The 22696-nt window shown below is 38.4% G+C and overlaps 1 protein-coding gene across 2 annotated transcripts in view; it reads left to right on the forward strand.

The window, feature by feature from the left end:
• Nucleotides 1–813: 813 nt before the first annotated feature.
• grb14 (growth factor receptor-bound protein 14) overlaps nucleotides 814–22696 on the forward strand; it is a 54190-nt gene continuing 32307 nt past the window's right edge. Inside the window, exons 1-3 of one of the 2 annotated variants that reach the window (XM_017692240.2) lie at nucleotides 814–888; nucleotides 11181–11413; nucleotides 13108–13216. In XM_017692240.2, the coding sequence (XP_017547729.1) occupies nucleotides 11208–11413; nucleotides 13108–13216 (315 nt within the window). In that variant the 5' untranslated portion in view covers nucleotides 814–888; nucleotides 11181–11207. Of the gene's footprint in view, nucleotides 889–11019; nucleotides 11414–13107; nucleotides 13217–22696 lie in introns of those variants that run through there. The other variant, XR_005130396.1, reaches the window with a different exon arrangement.

Raw genomic sequence — 22696 nt, forward strand, 5'->3', positions numbered from 1 at the left:
ATGGAAGGATTCATTAACAGACATCATGAACTGATAAAACGGATTGAAATATGACATCCTACATTGATTCCCCTAGTGCTGTATACAATGTCTTATAGAGGAAGGCCACTGAATTTTCAAAATTTCTGTATAATTAAACTATTGTGACCTTTAATTCCTGTAAAAATAGTCATTCTTTTTGGGCTCTGTAGAGAAACGTACTGACTATTCTTTACAATGGCAGTCATAGGAACCAGAAATCATAATATCTACAATGTATATGCATTTTATTTACTACTCAAAATTTATATATAATGTTTATATATAATTATATGCAAGCTTATATATATATATAATGTTGGTAACGACCAAAGCCTTAATGTAAAAGTGCCATTAAACAATGTCTCAGGATTCAGGTAATGTATTCATAACCGTTTCCTGTAATAGCTTTCTGTGGTGTAGCTTTTAGAGGCGCTAGACTCTTTGGATATCTGGTTCCTATCACCACCACTGTGAACAATTCTCAGTCGTTAAGTTTCTCTAGACCGGACCGTTTCATATTTAACCACTCTGACTCTGTTTACATCGTAATGATTTCATTATGCAGTAATTTTGAAAAATCAGTGGAATTCCCCTTCAAGTTCCTCTGTGTGAGACGGTAAGCGTAGCTAGGTGCACGTGGGACGCTTAAGAGGACTTTACGCATTACACTAGTCTTCAGACGACGCTTAAAAACATGGAAATATTCATTTAGAGTCCGTATACAAGGCGTCACCTCAAAGCCCAGTCACAATACCGTGACGTAGCGTTTATGCATGAGAAATAAGTGGCGCCCCTTAACCCAGTAAGCGCGCGCGGTGCCGGACAGCCATGGGAGCAGTAAGAGCGCTTCATAGCTCCGGACAGCAGGTACAGTGCTTCAGCCGACTTCGGGTCACACCTGTAAACTATCCGATAGCTATTATTAGTTATTATAGTTCATTTATTCATTGTACTTTGTATTCCTCCCAGCTAGTCCTCCATACCAGCGCTAGAACTCATTCGCATACAGTGTAGGTTACTGTACATCATCACAGATCAACGCTCTGTCTGAGACGCCTGTAAACAGTGAGGCACCAATGCTAATGCTTCATTTTTACTTTTTAGTTTGTCTCGATGACATTCTGCGTTTTAGTTGCGCTCTAGTGGAAGAGGAATGTCTCAGGCGAGCAGGTAGGCTGTGCTGGCGCTGCGGCAGGTACATGACGGGCAGGATTTTATTACTCTTCTCTTGTCTTTGCGGCAAATCTACAGCTGTTGCTAAAATGTTAGCGTTTGTTTCGAGCGTTTTAGCGAACCTAAGAGTGTGGTTAGTGCTTAAGTCAGAAGAATGGGAACTTTACCTTCTCTGCGGACCACCGCTGGGTTTGGTATTTATTCCAAGAAGGCGAGCCGCAATTGTTAGTGGAATTTACATGCACATCGCCAGGGGGTTTGATTGTGGGTAAATTTCGCTCCAAATGTTAGTGCCACCTATTGGTAAGGCAGAGGAAGTTATTGGCACGTATTAGAATACCTTATTTGCCTTAATTTTTGTAACGTATTCTGAAGATCACATACAGGGTCTACGCTTGGACTAGACTCTTACTCCCCAGATATTTAAAGGAAAATTCCACCATTTGTAAAAATGGTTTGATGGGTCATTCTAGAGAAACTTACCAACTTCTGTTTTCATTGCGGCTGTGGTGATGAGAACCAGCAGTCACGATGTCTGCAAACCAAAAGTGTATTTTATTTACTATCCAAAGCAGCTGGTGAACCTACACATCTTCTTTATTTTACATGCAGTGTTGGTAATAGTAAAGTAGTAGTGTATCCAAAAGACTTAACTTTCTTCTGGGTGCTATTTTGTCACACAATAGTTTTGCAATAAAGCTTTGCCCTGAAATGTATGTTTACACATCTATTTATGGTGGGGAGGTAAATGCAGGATACTGTAGAACAATGTCTTGGGTATCAGAGAGTGTATTAGCAGCAATCTCACGTAATAACTTTCTGTGATGTAGCTTTTAGATTACACCTAAGTTTCTCAAATTTGCATATCACATTAGGCAACTCTGAATGACCGAATGATTGATGAATGATGAAATTGTGCAGAAATTTAAAAACAAGGTGAAATTGCCCTTTAAATCCAGATTGGTTTTGAAGTGACAATCTGTATTATTTCAGTAAATAACACAGGTGTACTTGCAGTTGGCATGACTCATAACATAGGAGAGACCTTTAGGGCCTGTCTCCTAGACACGGATCAAACCTAACCAGAAAATATCCATTCAAATCCTGTGTAGTTTAGGACTAGGCTTAAACCCTGTCCAGGAAACGGGCCCATAAAGATTTCTAGACTAGTTCTCCTGTCTCCTGGACACGGATCAAACCTAATCAGAAAATATCCAATCAAATCCTGTGTAGTTTAGGACTAGGCTTAAACCCTGTCCAGGAAACGGGTCCCTAAAAAGATTTCTAGACTAGTTCTCCTGTCTCCTGGACACGGATCAAACCTAACCAGAAAATATCCAATCAAATCCTGTGTAGTTTAAGAAGAGGCTTAAACCCTGTCCAGGAAACAGGCCCATAAAGATTTCTACACTAGTTCTCATTACGTGCACTCCCTTAACAGAGAAAAAAGTGAAGAATGCAGTTGTTTGCAGCTTCCACAAATTACTGCTACATTTGTCTTTACATTAATCAGGGAAACAATGAGTGCAGATAAATATCTGAAATGTTTATCTATGGATATGACAAGAAGCTCTCTGGCATTGCACTTTTTCAGCTAGTCATTGTAGGTCACAGAGCTTATTTGTCTTTCTGGTTCCTTACCACTTTTCCCCAGACATGCAAAGTGAGTTTTAGTAATGTGATGGCACATTGCACTTAAGATGATGAATGTAGAAACTGCAGTGCTAGAGAGCAGTGGGCTGTATGCGTGGTTGGGCGCATGCTTCATGCTATAATTACCCGCTCCTCTCTGTCTTTTATATTACCTAGTTCATGCACTGAAATGAAAAGGCATGTGAGAGTCACTCCTCAACAAGTTGCCTGCATGACATTCACCAGCAACAGGCCCCACAGATTGTCAGTTTCTTCAGAGAATTTTTATGACAGTGTGATTTGATTCCAGGGCAATAACAATAACAATACTGGCATGTAAAGGAAGTCTTGTGTTGTTTGGCCTTAACGGTTTGTTGTCATTGTTTGCTTGGCGATGCTATTCTAAAACATTCTGTGTGGATTATCCATTTTTATAAGGAGGAGTACTGAGTAAAGAAAGCACATTCTATAACATGCTCCCATTTTGTGATTACTTTGTCAGACCTTATCCTATGGTTATGAGGCTGTAATAGTCTGCATTAGCTGTTTCAGTTTAGCTGCATTAACTGTTCAGTTAACAAATAAAGTATAATAATGTTGGAATTATTATGTTCCATGTTTCTTTAAAAATCTGTTGAACCTTTTTTTAGGCTTTTTCTCTTCACATAGCCCTTGCCTTTAACTAAATTATACTGTTATTGTGGATGATATGTTCAAATGTCTAAATGACTGAGATTGTGGATAAGGCAGACTGTTTTAAGTGTACATGAACAAGTTCAATTAAATGTAATTTAACAACCTATAATTCTTTGCTTTTTACCTACTAAAATAACATACCTCCATTGTTAGTCACACATTTCAGTGTGGTGAAACTTTCAGCCAATAATCACTCAACAAAACTACAGGAATTTAAGTTTGTATTTATTAGCACAAATCCTTGGTGCAGCCTCCAGCCTCAAAACTCTAATCTTCTCTCTTCAGCTCTTTAGATTTCTGTACTGAGCTCATGAATGACCTCATCGTAAAAGCACAGTCCGTTACAGAGAGACCTGTGCAGCAGCAGCCAGCATATGTGGAGCAAGCTCTCACCTACAGGATAAAGTAAATTTATTATATTGTTAATGTTTATGGTCGCACACAGACACACATACAGATTTGTAATCCTATCTATGTGAGGTATTTCCATTGACTTCAGTAATACTGTAGCTACGTAAGACTCTGTCTGCACCTAACCTTTACTCTGACCTTGAATCAGTAACAAATAAATAAAATTGAAAATAAAATAAAATAAAGAAAATATTGTAGCTCTTTTACCTTTTCACAAAAAAATAATGTAATAGACATTCATTTAAACAGATTTTCTCCTTGCAATTTTGCAAAATTGTGTTGGTCCTTAAATTGTGAAATTTTCACATAATGGGCAACTGGTGCTGAGAAATTACATTAAAAAAGCTTTGAACAATAAAATGGAGACATACATAAAATTAATACATATTCTATTAACTTTATTTGCAGTATCTATTCTAATTTGTATATTTTTCTGGGCAAATTAACTTCTTTTCAGTACTTCTTTTCACTTCTTTTTACTTTCATGTTGTTGCTGTCCCAAAAAAAAAAACCAGAAACAAAAAAACAGGTATCTTCAGTTTTTGCAATTTTTAGTGTCTGTATATTTTGACCTCAGGAGCTGTCTTCTAAATGTTGTGAAAATCTAATGACTGGACCAACAGAAATGCTTTAGAATTGCTTTGAATTAAATATCTTTACATTACCTTACTTTGAAGGTAAAGAACGTTTTTGTTGTCTCCTGTAAAGTTACCATTTTGGAGATACAAGGTTTTGTTCTGAGATGTATGTGTGTGTGTACATATATTGTGTGTTGTACACATCTGCTCATTTAACATCAAAATCAAGGATATTCATATGAGGTTTGTCCCTTTTTGCTGCAGTAACAGTCTCTATTGGCAAGGCTTTATTCTAGATTTTGGAACACTGCTGTGAGGACCTGACTGCTTTTAGCCACAAGAGCAAGGTCAGGTCAGGTTGGATGATTAACAAAGTTATGTTGGATGATTAGTTCAGAATCACAAACGCCATTCCAAATCATCCCAAAGGTATTCCTATGAGTTGTGCTCTATGACAATATACTCAATATTGTATGTCAGCTTATACACATGTGCATAGCCCACATTTTATGTCTTACATTTGTGCCCTGAGCAAATCTATTAAAAGAATAAATAAAGAAAAACTAAAAATACATTGCTGCTGGGAATGTATTTGTCTTAATGATTTCAAACTAGATTTGTTTTTGAACAAAGTGAGTGAAAGTGAAGAGTTTCTGAAGTTTCAGCAGTTGTATGTGGTGCACACTAAAGTACAAAGTGTATTCTACAACTTTTTCCTTTCTATACAAACGGCTTACTCCTGCTTTACTCAACAGTGTGTTTCAGTGATTCTGTTACTAACTAGTACCACATGTCAGTGCTCATAAATATATTCTTATAAAAGTTGCAAGAGGTTTTTGTGAGAGAAATGGAATGTTTACAATTCGACTGATTTCAAAGACTAGTTTATTTATTTATTTATTATATCTACATTAGTATGAAATCATAGCAGTAAATGTAGATAATCTGAATTCTTTCATTAAAATTGATTTTTACTTCACATAAAATATAAAAGCAATACCAACGCTGCTCTTGTGAATGCTGGATTAACATAGAATTAGCCCAGAATACCAAGTCTGAGAGGCATTTGCTTGCCTTTTATGTCATACTTAATTGCATATTAATCAAAAGTGTGATTTTGACTTCTGGAGTTAGGTCACTGTGAAAGGCTGCAAGTGATTTATCTCATTACTAATATGCCTATAATATCATATTCATTTTTTAATCAATGTCTTGCAGCCCTGACTGAACTAACAGTTATACATGAGCTGGTAGTTATATGTGCAATACAGAACATAGCCTTTTATTTCCTCTTGAGTGTTAATATATAACCAAATGTAGTAACCTTGGTGGTAAATTAGTCTGTTTGATTTAGTAGTGGATTTGTGTATCTCAGAAAGTCTAAACTTGTGAATCAACAGCAACTGTCTCACGAACTGATTATGTGAGGCTGGTCGAGGTCATTGGATTTGCTATTATTATCCAGGGCCCTTTTACCAAAGGTTTCACACTCTTAAGATCCAAACTGTTGTCTCCGAAAGATTATAATGATTTATAATGCTGTCATGCTTTAAACCAGACCCAGCTCATTTGTAGCTTTTGAGAGATGCTGTTCTTTCTGTACTGTGTTTAAATATTAGTATAACCTTTTTTTTTAATCAGAGCCTTTAAATGCTACAAAACTATTAAGTATTTGCATTTTCTACAAACACTGAGCTGTTGCCCCAAGACACTGCTTTTGTTCCATTCTGGTTCTCTTGTCATTTTTTTCTTGTTGCCATGTTGCCAGATTAATGAATAGTACAAAAAGAGATAGCAAAAGAGGTTTGGAATAACATTTTACAATCTTAGGAACTAAAACTATTTACTGAAATGTTTTAAATGCTTGACCTCTCAATACTATTCAATGAGTGCACTTTAGATTCAGATTATTGTTGAAACAAACAAAATGGAAAGTATATGTTGCACAATTTTTGCTTTTTAGAATGAATTCTGCAGGTTTATGGCACATAGTCTTTATTTCATAAGAATGTTTGTTGTTGTTTTGAGACCTATGTAGGGATTCATTTTCAACCAGGTACTGAAATATGAAAATGCAATATAACCTGAGAAAATAGTCTAATATGGTTATGCATAAGTATGCATGGATGTGTAAGCCTGAGTGTTTATGTATGTGTATGTATCAGGGTTCCAACACATCCTGGAAAACCTGGAAATGTATGGACTAGTATTCCAGGCTGTGGAAAACAGCTGGAAAATGAGAAACTTGTAATGTCTGAGCTGACATCACATGCTAAAAACACAAACAGTATATATCATTGTGCAAGATAATTTTATATGAACAAAAAAGTGGTTAGTTTCTCTTAATTTGCTCTTATTGTTCCCATTTGTTTCACCATGTGTTTAAATTCAGTTCAGCCTGTACTGATGTGATAGAGGTGCACATGCTGGCTCTAAGCTTAGCAGCATCCTAAAAGACTGGTATATGGGTATGAAATTACTAAATCCTTAGATGTGAATGTTGGTTGACATGTCAATCTATCACTGTATTCTAAAAAAAGTCATTCATTTGGCTCCTGAGTGGTGCACCTCAGTGCAAGTCCAATCCTTTTGAACTTATGAGCTCAATGCCATTTAAAAAGTAAATAATGATTAGCTATAGCCATTTAAAAAGTAAATAATTATCAATGCATTATTTGCAATATTTTCACTGATAAATACAGAGGTCATCAATGTCAGCCAGTAATATTGGGGGCTCAATGCTTTGCCCTAGAATGTAGCCAGGTTCTTGCAGCATTTAACAATAAAAAGTCACAGTATATAATAGAAATATTTATTGATAAATATGACTTTATTTAAACACACTTTTTATTCACATATTGGCAAGCTTTCCATGACATGTAAATCATTAGTTTATTAGCCTTAGCAACTTTGGTTTTTTTGATACCTAACATCAGTATTTTTCAGCTAGGTTGTATTTAGCTTTCAAGCTTGACAAGAAATACAATGTAACAAATGGAGCGTAGTGTATTTTTACCTAGATTTTTTTTGCAATGAGTGAATGAGGTCTACATCATTGGTTCTCAGCCCAGAAAGTCTCAGGCCTATTTTTGGGATCAGATTTTGTTTTGCTCATCTGGGAATTTGTGATTTTAGAGTTCAACTAGATGTACTCAACACAAAGTGAAATTACACTCTACTGGCAGTGGATAACTTCTGCACATCCTGGAAAAAATTGAGTGAATTTTATTTTTCGACAGGCAATTTTGATTCACCATTGGTCTGGCCATGGCTTAAGTCAAAATGTCCTGGGGAAAAAAAAAATTCTAAAAGACTGGGAACCCTGTGTATGTCTGTGTGTGTTTGTGTGAGTGCATGTATGTACTTGCAGTCAAGGAATGCACCAGGTCTGTTTAGCAAGACAATTTTTTTATGTAGATGTAGGCCCTTCTCAGCCTCCTTTTTTAGTTCTCCCTCTTATTCCGCACTGTCAGTCAGGAAGGGCACAGGGCAGCAGCAGCTGAGGGTATGAAGTAGTGTGCGAGTGTGTCCTGCTGCCTTGGAGCTGGCGATGGCTCCTGATTTGGCGCTGTTCTCCTGCTAATGTAATTAGAAAGTATTTGCATTGACTGATTGCAGAAGAATGTGGTCAGGCCTATTTCTGGAATCACAGTGCTTTAACAGGCATACTCACATGCATAAACATGGACAGCCAAACATGCTCTCACACAAAGATATTGCTAAAGGCTTAGCTAAGTCTACTATGTGCCGTTCTGATTGCCAGTATGTTGCCATCCTTTGATTTTTGGGTTATTTTCTTTTTCTGTAGTCAGAGTGGCATTGTTACTAGTTAGTATAAAATTAGAGTGAGACATGCATTACTGGAGCTTACCTAATTACATACACGCACACAGACATGCTCTCTTTACCTTTCCTACTAGCTAAGATTTAGAAAATGTTTCATCCGAGAGGATGAGACAAAAACACATTTTATGTAATGTCCCCGGATTCATGCAAGCCACAGTGCACACGGATGGGCTTATAATTAAATAGGGTATACAACAAGCAGCGTGTTATGCTCACATTTACATTTCTAAAAGACGGTAAACAGCGCGAGACGAATTTGAATCCTAACGGCTGTAGGAATTTGCGCCAGAAGACGACGTTGAAGCGAAAGGAAATAAGGTACCCAAACGTTTAAAAATTGATATTAACTGTATTTAATGAAGCAACCGATATAATCTAGTCATTTTGAGGAAAAAGTGCGTTCCCTGACAGGAGATACAGCGGTCTGTGCTGTGGCTGGTGGCATTTACTTGGAAGGTATGAAAGCAGGCAGGTTAGCAGGCTAGCTTAACGTTACTAGCTAGCTAGCTAGGCTAGGTAAGTTAACCTGTGTATTTTGTCCTGCTGTCTGTTTTTAAATACTTACTTAGTTCTGTCTGAAGCTGACTTCAGGTTTAATATAAGTGTATAAGCTTGTGTGTGTGTATATATGTACTTATTTACATATATAATCATATATGTACTTATTTACATATATATATATATATATATATATATATATATATATATATATATATATATATATATATATATATATATATTATGATTATATATGTAAATACGTGTAATTTCTTGAAGAATATCAAATTCGTCTTACTTTCTGACTCAGGCCGTGGTATCTTATCTGTTTGATCAGAAGTGCTTGAGGCATGATGTGTGTCAGGTTGGATTGGCTAACTTTGTGTTGCTTGTCCTTTCTGCCGATATGCCCAAAACTAAACTCTTCAGCTCATATTTATCAAACGCTTCAGGGTAGGAACACTGATCTAAGATCAGGCATGATCGATTCACACGGTTTAATTTTTTTAAATTAGCATTTTAATTTTATTTAATTTAAGGCCCATCCCATTTCTTCCTTTTGCCCCTACCCCTTGTTTTCGAGTGTCAGCCTAACCTCTTGGGACTGAGTTACAAGGGGTAACTGACTAACACTTATTAGTGATTGAAATCTTGGCCTACGAAATGCGACAACCTTAAAATAAAAAAAAATCGCTTCATTAACAGCTGCTAGCGCTGCTCTGTAGGCAACCCGTCCCGTCTTCAGTGATAGCAGAGAAGAAGGATAAGTTCAGCTCCTCACCGCTGTGCTTTAGTTACATTTAGGGCATTAAAAGAGGTTTTTAAGCTCTTGAAGTTTTTACAGAGGGGGTATAGTATTGCGTCACATGTATTATCGCCCACCGCGATTGGTTTTACGATGCTGAAGTCAGCTACTCACCCGGTTCTTGTTCGAATTTTCCCGTTCCACCTTAAATGATGAAGCGGTTATATTCTTGCGCTTCAGGCGTCAGAACTACTGGACTACTTAAGGTGGAACGGGAAAGTTAAGCTCTAGCTGTCGAGACATTAGCATGCTATTAGCGATTTCTTATGCTTGTCATAAAGAAAAGGGCCATATATACGAAAACGACATTTAAACTAAGATAATACTATGGTTATCGTAATTCTAACGGAGAAAATACAAAATACGTTCGCGCAGCCATCTTGCCGGTTTTCTTTTTTTACACACACACACACACACACACTTCGACCTACCCCTTCATCTCAACAAAAATTGTGACATCTTAACCCTAGACACGAACGCACAAAACAGGGCTAAGGGCTAAGTGGGTAGGGGCAAGGGGTAAAATTGGGTTGGGCCTTAGTTATATATAACGAACAGAGTGATCCCAGATCAGCGTACTTACTCTGAGATGCTTGATAAATATGGACTATGTAGTCTTCCATTCTACCCCTTTACATGTATGGTTCCTATCAGTTCATCATCATGGTATCTCTCACTCTTTCTCTCTCTCCCGTCAGGCTTGTGTCTTTATATTTTAGTCTTTTATATCTTAATTTATCATATAAACTTTATGTTATGTTTTTATAAAGTTAAACTTTGTGTAGGAGACGCACACAAACACAGAGCTTCCACCTGTTTCAACTAATCTGAGGCTGAGAGGTCTTGCTCTATAACAGTCCAGAGGAGGAGAGGGAGAGGAGCTGGAGAGTGTCTGGGGGTGGGGAGGTGCGGTGCGAAGTCTGTGACAAAAGAACAGTAGGTTTTACTGTCTGGCTGACCTCCAGGCCTCATTACTGCACTAAGTTGCATACCGACAATGAAGAAGCCTTTTGTAGGAGTTAGCTGCCTGAGCAGGTCTGCTTTCCAGGTATAAAAAAGAATAAAAAAACAGATGCAGAAGAAAATGGCATAGAAAAGAAGAAAAGGGAGAGAGAGACGAAAACGTAGTTGAGTGGTAAAGCTTTTTTTTCAGGCACGGCTGAGTGGACGGGATGAAGCAGTGAAGGGGATTTTGAGCCGTGTGTGAGTGTGAGCAGTGCTCGTTTGGGAGTCATCGAGTTAAAAATAACTTTATTGTGGTAGATCATGTTTTGGTAGGAGGGACCTGCTTCCCATGCTAGGACAGCCTGTCGGGCAAGGGAGCAGTGTGTGTGTGTGTGTGTGTGTGTATGCGTGTGCGTGTGTGTGTTTGTGTGTGTGTGTGTGTGTGTGTGTGTGTGTGTTTGTGTGTGTGTGTACATGCTGACAGAAGAGGAGTGCTGCTCCATGCTCAGCACACACACGTTCACGCTCTTACTCTACTCCCCTGACGCTGTATGTCCTCCTGTTCTATGCTTTAGATGATGCGGTGGATATAAGCGGCCTCCATGAGTGCTATGAGCGACTCTCTGGATGAGCTAGACACTCCAGTCAGCCTCAGCGAGAAAGCAGCCATATTTCGGGAAGGCAAGGGGAATGTGAGTGTGCTCGGCAGCGGCCCTGCCCTCATACCGCTGCGCTCGCCCTTCCAGCCACCCGGTGCCCTGCACAACAGGACTACTGCTGCTGCTGCCACTCTCTTCAGAGGGAATAGGTAGGGCTGCTTTTCTCCCTCCAGTAGGCTCCTCTGGCTCTTATTGCTGCCTGTAATCATGACTGTCCACGTATAGGCTCAGTTCGCTTTACTATTGCTTACAGTGTTTAAGCAAGTCTTTCTGGGAATGTGTGGGAAGTGTGGAACAAGTCTGAGGTGCAAATCTATATGTGTGACTGTTTGTGTGTGTGTGCCGTCAAGTATGTAGCCCAGTCATTCCACCAGTTTTCCTTCTTTGTTTTGTTGTATGTGTCTGTCTGTCTGTGTCTGTAACTCACTTTTCAGCAGTTAATCTTTAACATATGTAATCGGTAAGAACATACTGCAGAGACACAGAGCAGCCTTTGTGCTCTCCCACAGGTTTGGCCGAAAAACGCAGTAGACTTTGTCCCTGTAAACAGCGTCCCAGCACTCGGCTGCACTTCTTAACTGACAGCTCTAAGACACAGGCAGAAACTGGACTCAAATCAAGCACCTGCTACTTTCCAGACCGTGTTCAGTAACTCAGTAATCGCAGTGTTAACAGAGGGCTTACACTAAGGCGAGACATGGCCCGAATCAGGAATGTAAGGCCTCTGCATACAACGTTGAGAACGTTGAAATCTTGATTTGCCTGCTTCACATGACAGAGGTTTCCCCAAAGACATGTCACTCTTTGTTCATTTCACTTCAACATGAGGGAGATTAAATTGATATGATCAGCATATTTGTGCCATAAATAAAAATCAAAACAACTAATATGGCCGCCACTTTTCCTCACATCACAGAACTGCCCCCACCAGACGTACAACAGGGTTGTGCATGCATCGCTGCATTAATCACACATACACATACATTTTGATGTTATATATGGCATGTAAGTCCAATGGCTGTAACATGTTGACATGCTTGAAAATGTATTATAAGCATTACTGATGAGCTGCTGGTTGGAGGGTGCCTGAGAAATGGCCATGCTTTCACTGGCACGTGCTGCTGAGTTTTCCCCCTCAGTGCCCTTCTTCTTCCCCTTTTTCCTCACTCTTTCACTTGCTGTTTCTCTCTCTTCCCTCACTTTTTCCCTGTTTTTCCTTTTCCTACCATCCTTATCCCTTTATATTCTCTTATAGAACATTTGTCTCTTTTTTTTAGTTATGTAGCTGTGCCAGCACTCACACTGAGTGTTTGCAGACGTTGATTTTCATATTTACGTTCTTCCTCCTGCATTCATTTTATTCATTAACACCCATTAAAGTTTGCTTGAGGCTTATCTGCCACACGCAGACCATTAGAAGGGATGAGCTCACAGCTTCAGCCTGCAGCTCTTCAGCCTGCATGAGCGATGAGATGTGTCTCAGGTAGACACGATGATGTCATCCCTGGTTTAAGAGCATGTGTCTCCAGGGAGACAGGACTTCAGTCAGCTGGCCCATCATCACAATGACCTCACCTCTGCCTCCTGCCATCCAACGCAGTCTCTCAGTGTCAACATTTTCCTAATGGAGGCATCTCTGTAGCTACATTAAGAAGATCAAATTGTGTCAAGATAATTTCTTTTTAATCTTTTATGCACTTTGATGGTCCCTAATGTAATAGTGTTTGGATGATGCATATCTCTCTCTCTCTCTCTCTCTCTCTCTCTCTCTCTCTCTTTCTTTCTCTCTCTCTCTTTCTCTCTCTCTCTTTCTCTTTTTATCTCTCTGTCTCTCACTCTCAAGGAAATGCAGAGAGGGAGAGGAGATGCAGATGAGTCTGGTCCCAAATGCCTTCCCAGACCTCTTCTCCTCCGAGTGTTTGTTACCGTGGACCAAAAACAGCGCAACTCAGGTAACTGACTGTTATATTATGCTGAACATTAGTGACATACATGAGCAGGCCTCAGGGAGTCATGCCCACTCTGTTAGATTGCTAGGCCTGCCTAAAAAGGTTGTCATGTAGATTTTAAATAGACAAAATTATTTTTATATTAAATGACAATAAAATACTACACATTTATGGTGAAAACGTTTGCAATAAATTATATTTTTCTTTATTCTAGCCAGTAGCAATTAAGTAGAAACAACAGAGATAATAATTCGCTCCAAACTATGGTCACCCTAAACTGAATTTAGTGATTAAAAGAACATGTACTTTTTGTTTCAATACATATGCCTTGAACAAAATGGTTCAAATATAATAAAAAAATATTAAGCTTGTTTCACATGTTTCAACATCATTAGTATTTGCCTAAATCAGCCTCTGTTCACACTAGCTGTTGCTACTTTTATTTTTAAACCCCTGGGGAAGTAGCTAGAAGAGTGGTCAGATAAGTGCGGCCATTGCAGTGTTTTATTTTGTATTTGAGTTTTACTTTGTATTGAGTTTGGAGTTTAATTATTCAGAAGAGCATTGGCCAATGTACACTGTGTGGTTATGCTACATGCATTTTTTAATTGACATAAGCTGAAAATATTTGCTTAATATGAACACAGCCTAAATTTTTCAAACTGGAACAGACACAAAATAGTGAAACAGCTATTTTTGTAATTGGAAAAAAACTACATGGTTACAAGTTTAAGCAAACCTGTAAAACAACTCTTACTAAATTCTGACTGGACAAAAAAAAAAAAAACACATTTCCTGATGACTATTTGTGATTGGATAGTGATTGAAATCACCCACACCCTCTGTTGTGCAGAGATTTATAGTTTATTTAACAAGTGCCCACATATAGAGATCCAAATGGCTGGCGTGCAGTTTGATTCGGTGAACAAGTCTAGCTACATCAATACAGTATGTAAAGTCAGGCTGGCCGATGTTGTGGAAGAACCTGCGCCACTGAAGTTAACTACCTAAAAGTAAACTAGAAATGCAGTATAGTTTTGTGTGACTGCCATCCAAAACTGAGTTACCTCTACACCCCTCAACATCTGTGAGAGCAACACCTAAGGGAGCCAAGCCATGTCAATGAAAAGTAAACACAATCAGTGTGCAAGCTTATCACCAAACAGTTCACAGCTTAATGTCATGGCAACCATGTTGTGTGAACATTCTGTCAGCTGTACACTCCACATTTTTCCTATTACGCATAATGCATTACTGCGCATGAAGCAATGCTGCACTCTTAACATGCGTATAGTGACTGTTTACACAATTTACACTATGCCTTACATTAACAGGCCACTGTCATGGCACTGCAGTAGCTATATTTTGTAAAGACAATGCTGTAAAGGTGACATCTTACTCTTGTGATAGTTCACAGGCAGTTTGTTGATCTCAGAATATCGCTTAGGTCCACATGTATTAGTCTTTTTAGTGTAGGAGTTCTAATCCTGGATCAGTGCTGTTTGTATGCTGATGAATATAAGTAGAATATGATTCAGGGGAATTGATCACCACTTTAATAATCATCTTTACAGGTCTATTCCACAAAGACATCTTACAAAGCAGCTCTCTTTTGGTGTTCTTGTCACATGTGATCTTTGAAAAGGCTGCACAGTGACACGACTAGTGTCAAAAATACTTTTTATTTTTTTGTAAGAGTTACTGATTTGTACATAATGACCAAGGAAGGGTGGAAGAGACATATAACACCATGGCTATCAGGCTATAGGCCAGTGGTTTTGATAAATAGATGGTTGCTTGCACGTAATGTAATTAACTTTTCATTGATTTGTAGTGATTTTTTTTCTGTCATTATCAAGTGCTAACACACATTTCAAGAAACAATCTCTGCTCCAAAATGCCCTAACACATTTCTCAAAACTATACAGATTGTGCAGCCTGTACACTTTTTGTATTTACAAAAGGAAAAATAAACAAAACTGAATTATTCAGAATTTACCAATTATTCATTTATGAATAATATCATGAAACAGGCATGGACGGTGCAGATTATGCTGATCACTATTTAGCCACTAAATTACAATGTTACCTCTTGGCAAAAGAAAATATAAAATAATTTTGAAATTAGAACAAGATGCTCAGTTTCATGTAGTCCAAATATAGCAAGTAGTGGAGGGCTTCTTGAATACAGTTGTCTACACACATGGTAACACTGCCCCCACATTGGCCAGAGACATGCTCTGGCATGCTGACCACTGTTATTACTTGCATGGCCTTATGCCTTTGATGAGGTTAAATCTTGCCTCATTTATAAGGACGCATTCATGTTTGACCTTATTTGCATCCAGATTCGAGTGCTCACTGGAGATGAAAGCAACCTTAAAATTGTTACATGAAGCCAGTTAAAACTATGTGCAGTATATACTGTAAAAGGGGGGTCTAAAATAATAATTTCTGAAACTCTGATGTCTTCATTCCTTACCCTAGTCATGTGTACACCTCTAGTCTTTTAACTCCTTACCTTGGTTTATATTCTCAACAAAGATCTCTTGCTGCAGAGAAGTCACTGCTTCACACCTTTTGGAGGTCTTCTTCCAGCTTTGTAATGATATGAAACTTTAGTTCTCCTTTTTTGAAATGTGCAGCAGTGTGCTCATATGTCATAGTGCATATTTAATGTAAAACATAATAACAGTGCCTTATTAAATAAGGCATACAAGTGTAATAGTAGAACAGGAGCTTTCTACAAGCTTGAATTAAAGAGTCCTTTATAAAACAACTTGCTTAAACTGTGACTGATGATGAGTTTAACTATTGCAACAAAAACTTCAAAATTACCAGTACAGAATTTTTTTTTACTCCGGTGTCTACACATGTCCAGTAGTTGATAAAGCAATAAGCTACAAGAGGCCATATGTTATTGCAGTTTTATCATGGGAAGGGCGTTCTTGGGCACAAGGCGAAGCAGATATAATAAAATCGCAGTAACACACAGCCTCAAGTGTCTTATTGCTTTTATAAAATTATAACATTTTTTTCTGAAAAATTGTGTAAGTTATTATTAATAATAAGCAACGTAAAAAATATTCTGCCAGGAAATGTAGTACGGTATTGTAACGCCGGGGAGTGATGATGAGGCGGATGCACATGTGAGAAGCAAGATTTATCAAGGGAAAATCCAATATCAGGGTCTAAACAGTCCAGGGTCAACGAGTCAACATGGAGAGAACGATGAGCAGACATGACAACAAGGAACACAGACTAAGCACATAAACAGAGACCAAACAAAGACCAGCCAACTAACAGGGGAAAACACAGGGCTAAATACAAGGAAACAACGAGGGTTAACAATACACAGGTGGATAACACAGGTGAGAACAATCAAGAAACAAGGGATCAGGACAGAGATGAATCAAAACAAAGAAAGCACATGGACGAGACCAAAACAACTCCAAAGCACATTGAGGACTGGGAGGGGCCAATCATGACTCTCTCTCTCTCTCTCTCTCTATATATATATATATAGTTTTATATATAGTTTATAATAGATGAACAGAGATTGGCAGATATGATCCATTCATTCAATAAATGAATTATATTCTCAAATTATCATATGTTGACATTAGCAGGTGACAAGTTGCTAACATTGTAAAACAACATAAAAATAATAATATAAATATCAGAAATATCCCTGAAATGAACAATAAAGTGACTTAAGGCACATACAGATTAAGGTCTGTGAGTATAAATAAACATAAAAAGGAAGCAAAAGCAAAAACTGACTGTCAGACCCCCACATTTATGATTGAACCAGGAAATTTTTGGTGCCAGTCATTTAGATTGTTGTTTCACTGCATCATAGCTAATTTGTGTAACATTGTAAATGCAAATTGACCTAATCAATTAAATCAGCTCAATTTGAAGCTTGTCAGTAGCTGCTGAATCACAGCTATTTACTTATTTTTAATAAGTAAATTTACTTACCCCCATAGACAATGACTATAGGGGTGAATGCTTATTGTACATGCATTTTAGCAGACAGCTAGTTGCTAATGTCACATCAAGTTCCTGTCTTGTGAATGTGTTTGAAGACACTTTTGTTGTCACATGTGGACATGTGTACTGTCCAGCTTCTAACGAAAATCTAAAAATTTCATGATCATGACAGGCCTATGTGGTTTGTATTTAGCACAGTACTGTTGGAAGCAGAAACAAATGCTGGTAGGAGCAAAAAGTTCAAAGAGCAGAGCCTGGGGACCCTCATGTCTATGATTGGTCTGAGGAATGTGTTGGAGCCAGTCATTAAGATTGTTGCTTCACCATGTACATGATTTTCTTGAGAAAACCTTAGCTCCATTTGTCACTTGTTACCCTGTTGCCATGTAACTTGTTGCTAGTCACAAAATCACAGCTACAAATCCCATACTCAGGAAGGAAATAATTTATCACCTTTTGCTTTGTCACCAGCTAATGTTAATTAATCACATCAGTCTTTCCTTGGGTTATATTCAGTGTAACATATATTTAATTCTATATGTCATATTTCATTGACACAGAAGTGCAGAGTGGTGGTCAGAGATGATTAACTGATTTCCAAATCTGTGCATTTTCTGTCTTTTCTTTTCTGTCTTTTCTCACTTGTTTATTAAATGTGGTTAATGTTGTATAATTGAATTAATTAACAAAAAAGTAAAATGACTGGTCATATGGAAAGTTTGTCCGGTGCTATTTTCATTGGTCTGTTAATGGAGACAGTTTCTGAGACTTACTCAGGCTCTAACACATGCATATATGACTGTGGGGCTGTATAGAGGTGCAAATTACCATCAGGTGTATGCGTGTGATACATAAGGACCAGACTGACAGGTTACATGTGCATGTGTGTGTGTGTGTGTGTGTGTGTGTGTGTATGTGTGCACGCGCGTGTGTGTGTGTGTGACAGAAAGGCCAGCTCAGACTTGTGCTAAAGGCTGAAATTACAGCCTGCAGAGCAGTACAGAGCAGAGTGGAGGATCTTGGGGCAGTATCAGACCCAGTTGAGCACAGGCTCTTAATTAATCGCTTTCAGGGTTTATTATTATTCTCTCAGTAGCTCTTGCTAACTCTATAGTTAGTAATTGTGTGATTCAGCACTAGTGTAGTTAATCAGACTACTATTTGTTCTCTTCCTTCTTGTCTGATCAAGTATCTTTTAAAGGGATTCATTATATTTGTTCTCATTTCTTTCTCTGTCTCAAGACATTGGTTGCATCACAAACAAGGCTCTGGTCCCTCATTTGGCTCACACTTGACCCCCGTTTGACATCCCTGCATTACAGAGCGATTGCAATTCTCTAATGCTTGCTTTGCTATTGTGGGAGCCGTGTGGGAGGATTGTGCTGGCTTCGCTTTTGTCTTTTGGTGGTTTGGAGGAGTGGAGCTGTGAAGTCGCAGCTATAGAAGTGGGATGACACCACTCTGACCTTGTGCTCCTCATTGGCCACTTTGAATGGCGTCTTTGCAGGAGTACTGTTGTGAGCCTGCGTGCTGGCCTGATGGGCCTGACAGGTCTTTCACGGAGCCCTTCTGAGCCGTTGCTGTGGCTGGAACAAAAGCAGCATGTCACTGAGCACAGCTGTTTGCCTGTTCCAACCTTTGAGGCAGGAGGGTTAATATGCTCTCACTGCAGTCCTCCACACAGCAATGACATCATCACAACCCCCAGCCTGCTGCTGAATAGAGCATGAGAGTTTGACTAGGTTAAGTGTTGCATCATTACTGCCCCCCCCAACCCTCTCAGCCCCACCGTCTTAATGGTGAAGTTTTATTGCTGAAGCAGAACTGAAAATACATGGCTTTGAATTCTAATGTAAAACCTTACTTCAAAAATCTAATTTATAGGCAGAGCTATACTTGATATTCTTTGCATATATTTTCCCTTTTATTTAGATTTTTTTTGTTTGTTTAATAAATGGTAATTCCTCTTCATCTAGTTTCATCTTACTGCAGTAGTTAGAGCTGTGAGTATTTGTGGATGGTCATGGTTATCAACAAGAGGGCACTGTTCCACAGATATTAAAGCCTACAGTACAGAAGCACACTCTACCTGGTATTAGCAGGTAGGTCATAACTCTGTCAAAGACGTGCCAATCCTGTACTGTAATAACATGAATAATGTCTGTACTATAACAAGCAGAAAGCCTGTCTCCTAGGTGTACTGGGGTGAACTTCATGCCATAGAAACACACGCCTGTGTAACATAAATTATGTTTATGTAAGTTAGCAGTATTAGCCTGAGCTTAAGGAAGTTTTTGATTGATTGGTCAGTTGTGAGCAACTATGCTCCAAATGAGCACTGAAACGTGGACAGGGCCTTGGTTGCTGACATGCCATTGTTTTAGCCAGGTTTTTTAAGAAGCTATTTCTGTCGTGAGAAAGCGCTTCTCCCAGGCTCTGCGTTTGCAGTGTCATGCTGGATTTCCATGACAAAGGCAGCGTGGCAGACCGGCTGTCTCAAGGCTCTTTTGAGTGGGAGAGCTGCAGCTACTGCCCTCAAACTCCTGCCTTGATCTGTTTTTCACACTTCAGTAATAGGCAGCAAACGTGTTTCATGTCCTATATTAAAGGAGCATTCCTCATAATTTTTCCTCTCAACGAACACGATCAACATGGCTAACGCAAGTCTGAATTTTATGTGAATGTGGCTTGAACAATGATTTATGATGTCTTATTTTCAGAAAATATGAATGATCATGTTGCTTCAGCTTGTGGCTTGTGCAGCCCCTGAGAGATCCTTAAAGAGAATTCATGAATGAAGAAGAGAAGAGTCTTCTGTGATAGATCTTTTTGTTTTGAATACAGTGCTGCAGCTGTGGTGTCTCTGTTTATGCCTGTCTTGAATAAGTATCTTATCTCAGCTCCATGCTGCTTTGTTTAGTTATGTAAGCATTCCTATATGTATGGTCTCATAGTAATTATGTAAGTTTTGACCATGACTGTTGGTTTATTTATGGAGCAAATTACAGCCCTAAACACATTTCAGCATCATCTTTTATAGTTCAAGGACTGCAGGTTATCCTTCTCCCTCGACACAGACTAAGAACATGCTGCAGTATTTCAACAAGACAATGTATTATTAGCCTAAATACTCACTCACACTCTCTCTCACTCTCTCCCTCTCTCTCTCTCCCACTTTCTCTCTTGCTGTCTCTCTAGCTGTCTTTCTCTTTCCTTCTCTCTACACTAGTTTGTCCTTCCTTTATTTGCTGAGCAGGCTAAATTTGTCCTTTTTAGATCAAATGCAGCTTTGAGAATCCCCTTTACCCTGAGCCTGTCTCCGTAGTTAGATTCTACATATGGTCACAATATCAAAAATCCTGTGTGTCTAAAATTTTAACTTTACAGGAGAAGGAAAAAATATTCTTAACTTTTAATGCAAGTTAATCTAAACAGATTTAATTAAACATAACTTGAAACCATTTATAATCGCCCATTCATCCATTTTTTTTATTAATATAAAGATGTCAAATAATGCAGACAAGATAAGTTTTTTGTTGTGCCAATATTTGAAGCATTTTATTTTAACAGCTCACAGCAATGTTGCTCTGTCTGCTGAATGAAACTTCTAGAGAACATATGATACTGTATGAATTGTGCTACATGTACAAGTAAAATCAACCCTGTAAATGTAAATAAGCATAAGTTTCCCAGAGGGCTTCGGCCTAAAACTATGATCCAATTCACTGCTAAAATGACAAACAATAGTTCTAAGTGAAATGTTTGTGATTAGAGGATAAAAATCATGTGTGTGTGTTTGTGTGCTTCCAAAAAACATATGTGCAGCAATGCTATCAGGTCAAAGAGAAGTAAAACCACAGACCTATTGCTAAGACAGAGTGCAAACCTGTCTTGTGTGTCCCAGCATGTTAGATGCTCTTGAAAGCTTAATTAGTGGTTAATGGATAATATGGCCAAAAAATTCTATCATCATGGGTTTGGTTTATACATCGGTATATATCATGTTATAGTGTATTTACATTTTAGGTGCATAAGTACATAAATCTATTAATAGTGAGGCATTGATATTGATACTGGTATCTGTTATTGGCACATACTGTATATTGTACATACTGTACCATGCTTGTTTATTCATACTTGTAAAAAATGCACCAATACAGGCATCCAGTACCACCTGATGCCAAGATGACAAACAATAGTTCCAAGTGAAATATTGTGCATGTGTGCAATTGCGAACAGAGGATAAAAGTGTGTGTGTGTGTGTGTGTGTGTGTGTGTGTGTGTGTGCTTCCATGTGATGTAGCCTTGTGCACATTACTGTGTTAATTAAAAAAAACACAGCAAAGTGTTGCTGTTGCTGTGGCAGTGGGATGCAAAGTCATGTTTAAACATTCTGCCTTGGTATATTCCCATTAGGCATACACTGTGCGATTTTAACCTGTGTTAATGCTCACAGAAACACAATCATAATCACTTCCACAATGTAGGACATATAGGCTTGTAAAACAGAGGTGAAAAAAGCCAGCATTTGAGGCTCCAAAGTCATTATATTCCAGCTTTACTAGGTGATTGTCTTTGTAAAGTAGGCAGCAGAGAGACTGTGTAGTCCTGCCCATGTGCATCACTGCCTGGTTTTAGATTCACTGCACAGCATGGTACTAGCTGCTATAGCTCAGTTTCTCAGCATGTTTGCTTAGTACTCGGGTGTGCAGTGTGGTATTTTGAATGACGTTTCATTAGAAATTATCTGTATACAGAGCTGTATGTAGAGGCTGTGTTTCACATGACATTCAGTCAAACCAAATGTTCTTATTCTGTGTGAGCATAGAACATCTGTACACGGTCTATTCAAATATATGGTGAGTTGTCACTTTTTGATTTCTAAAATCTAAAAAGCCTCCAATGTGATCCCTTCTGTCCCTGTGCTACAGAGACCAATGTTGAAAAAGACAGATGGATGGGTCAAAAGTATGACTAACAACGTTGATGCATCCCTAACTATTAACAAGTTAATAATGGCTGTTTAGTCTGGAATCTCTCTAAACTTTCAATAAGATCTGAATTTAGTATCTGAAGTGAATTTTCAGTATATTGTACAAAATACCAGAACTGAACTGAACAAAATTTAGATAAATGTCAATATTGCTTTCTACATTAATGTTTTTATAACTTATACAATCTTTAGACACAGCTGGAATTTATATTCCAAGCCACCCACACCCTGAATAACACATTAATCTGCAGAGTTACTTGTTTTGATGCATTGCATGCAATGTGAGCAGACTGATACAATTGACCAGGTGGTGTGAGAGGAAACAGAAGTGCAGCAAGCGGGCTAGTCATGTTATGCTGTTCCTTCCATATTTATTCATATTAGTCTGAATTTCAGACCATAACTGCCTACACAACAGTAGTTGAGGAAGCGGGAGGTTCATTGAAAAAACTGGAACACTCCTGTCTCTGTCATTATGCAAAACAGGATAATGT

Source organism: Pygocentrus nattereri, chromosome 6, assembly GCF_015220715.1.
Source record: "Pygocentrus nattereri isolate fPygNat1 chromosome 6, fPygNat1.pri, whole genome shotgun sequence".
Lineage (NCBI taxonomy): Eukaryota > Metazoa > Chordata > Actinopteri > Characiformes > Serrasalmidae > Pygocentrus > Pygocentrus nattereri.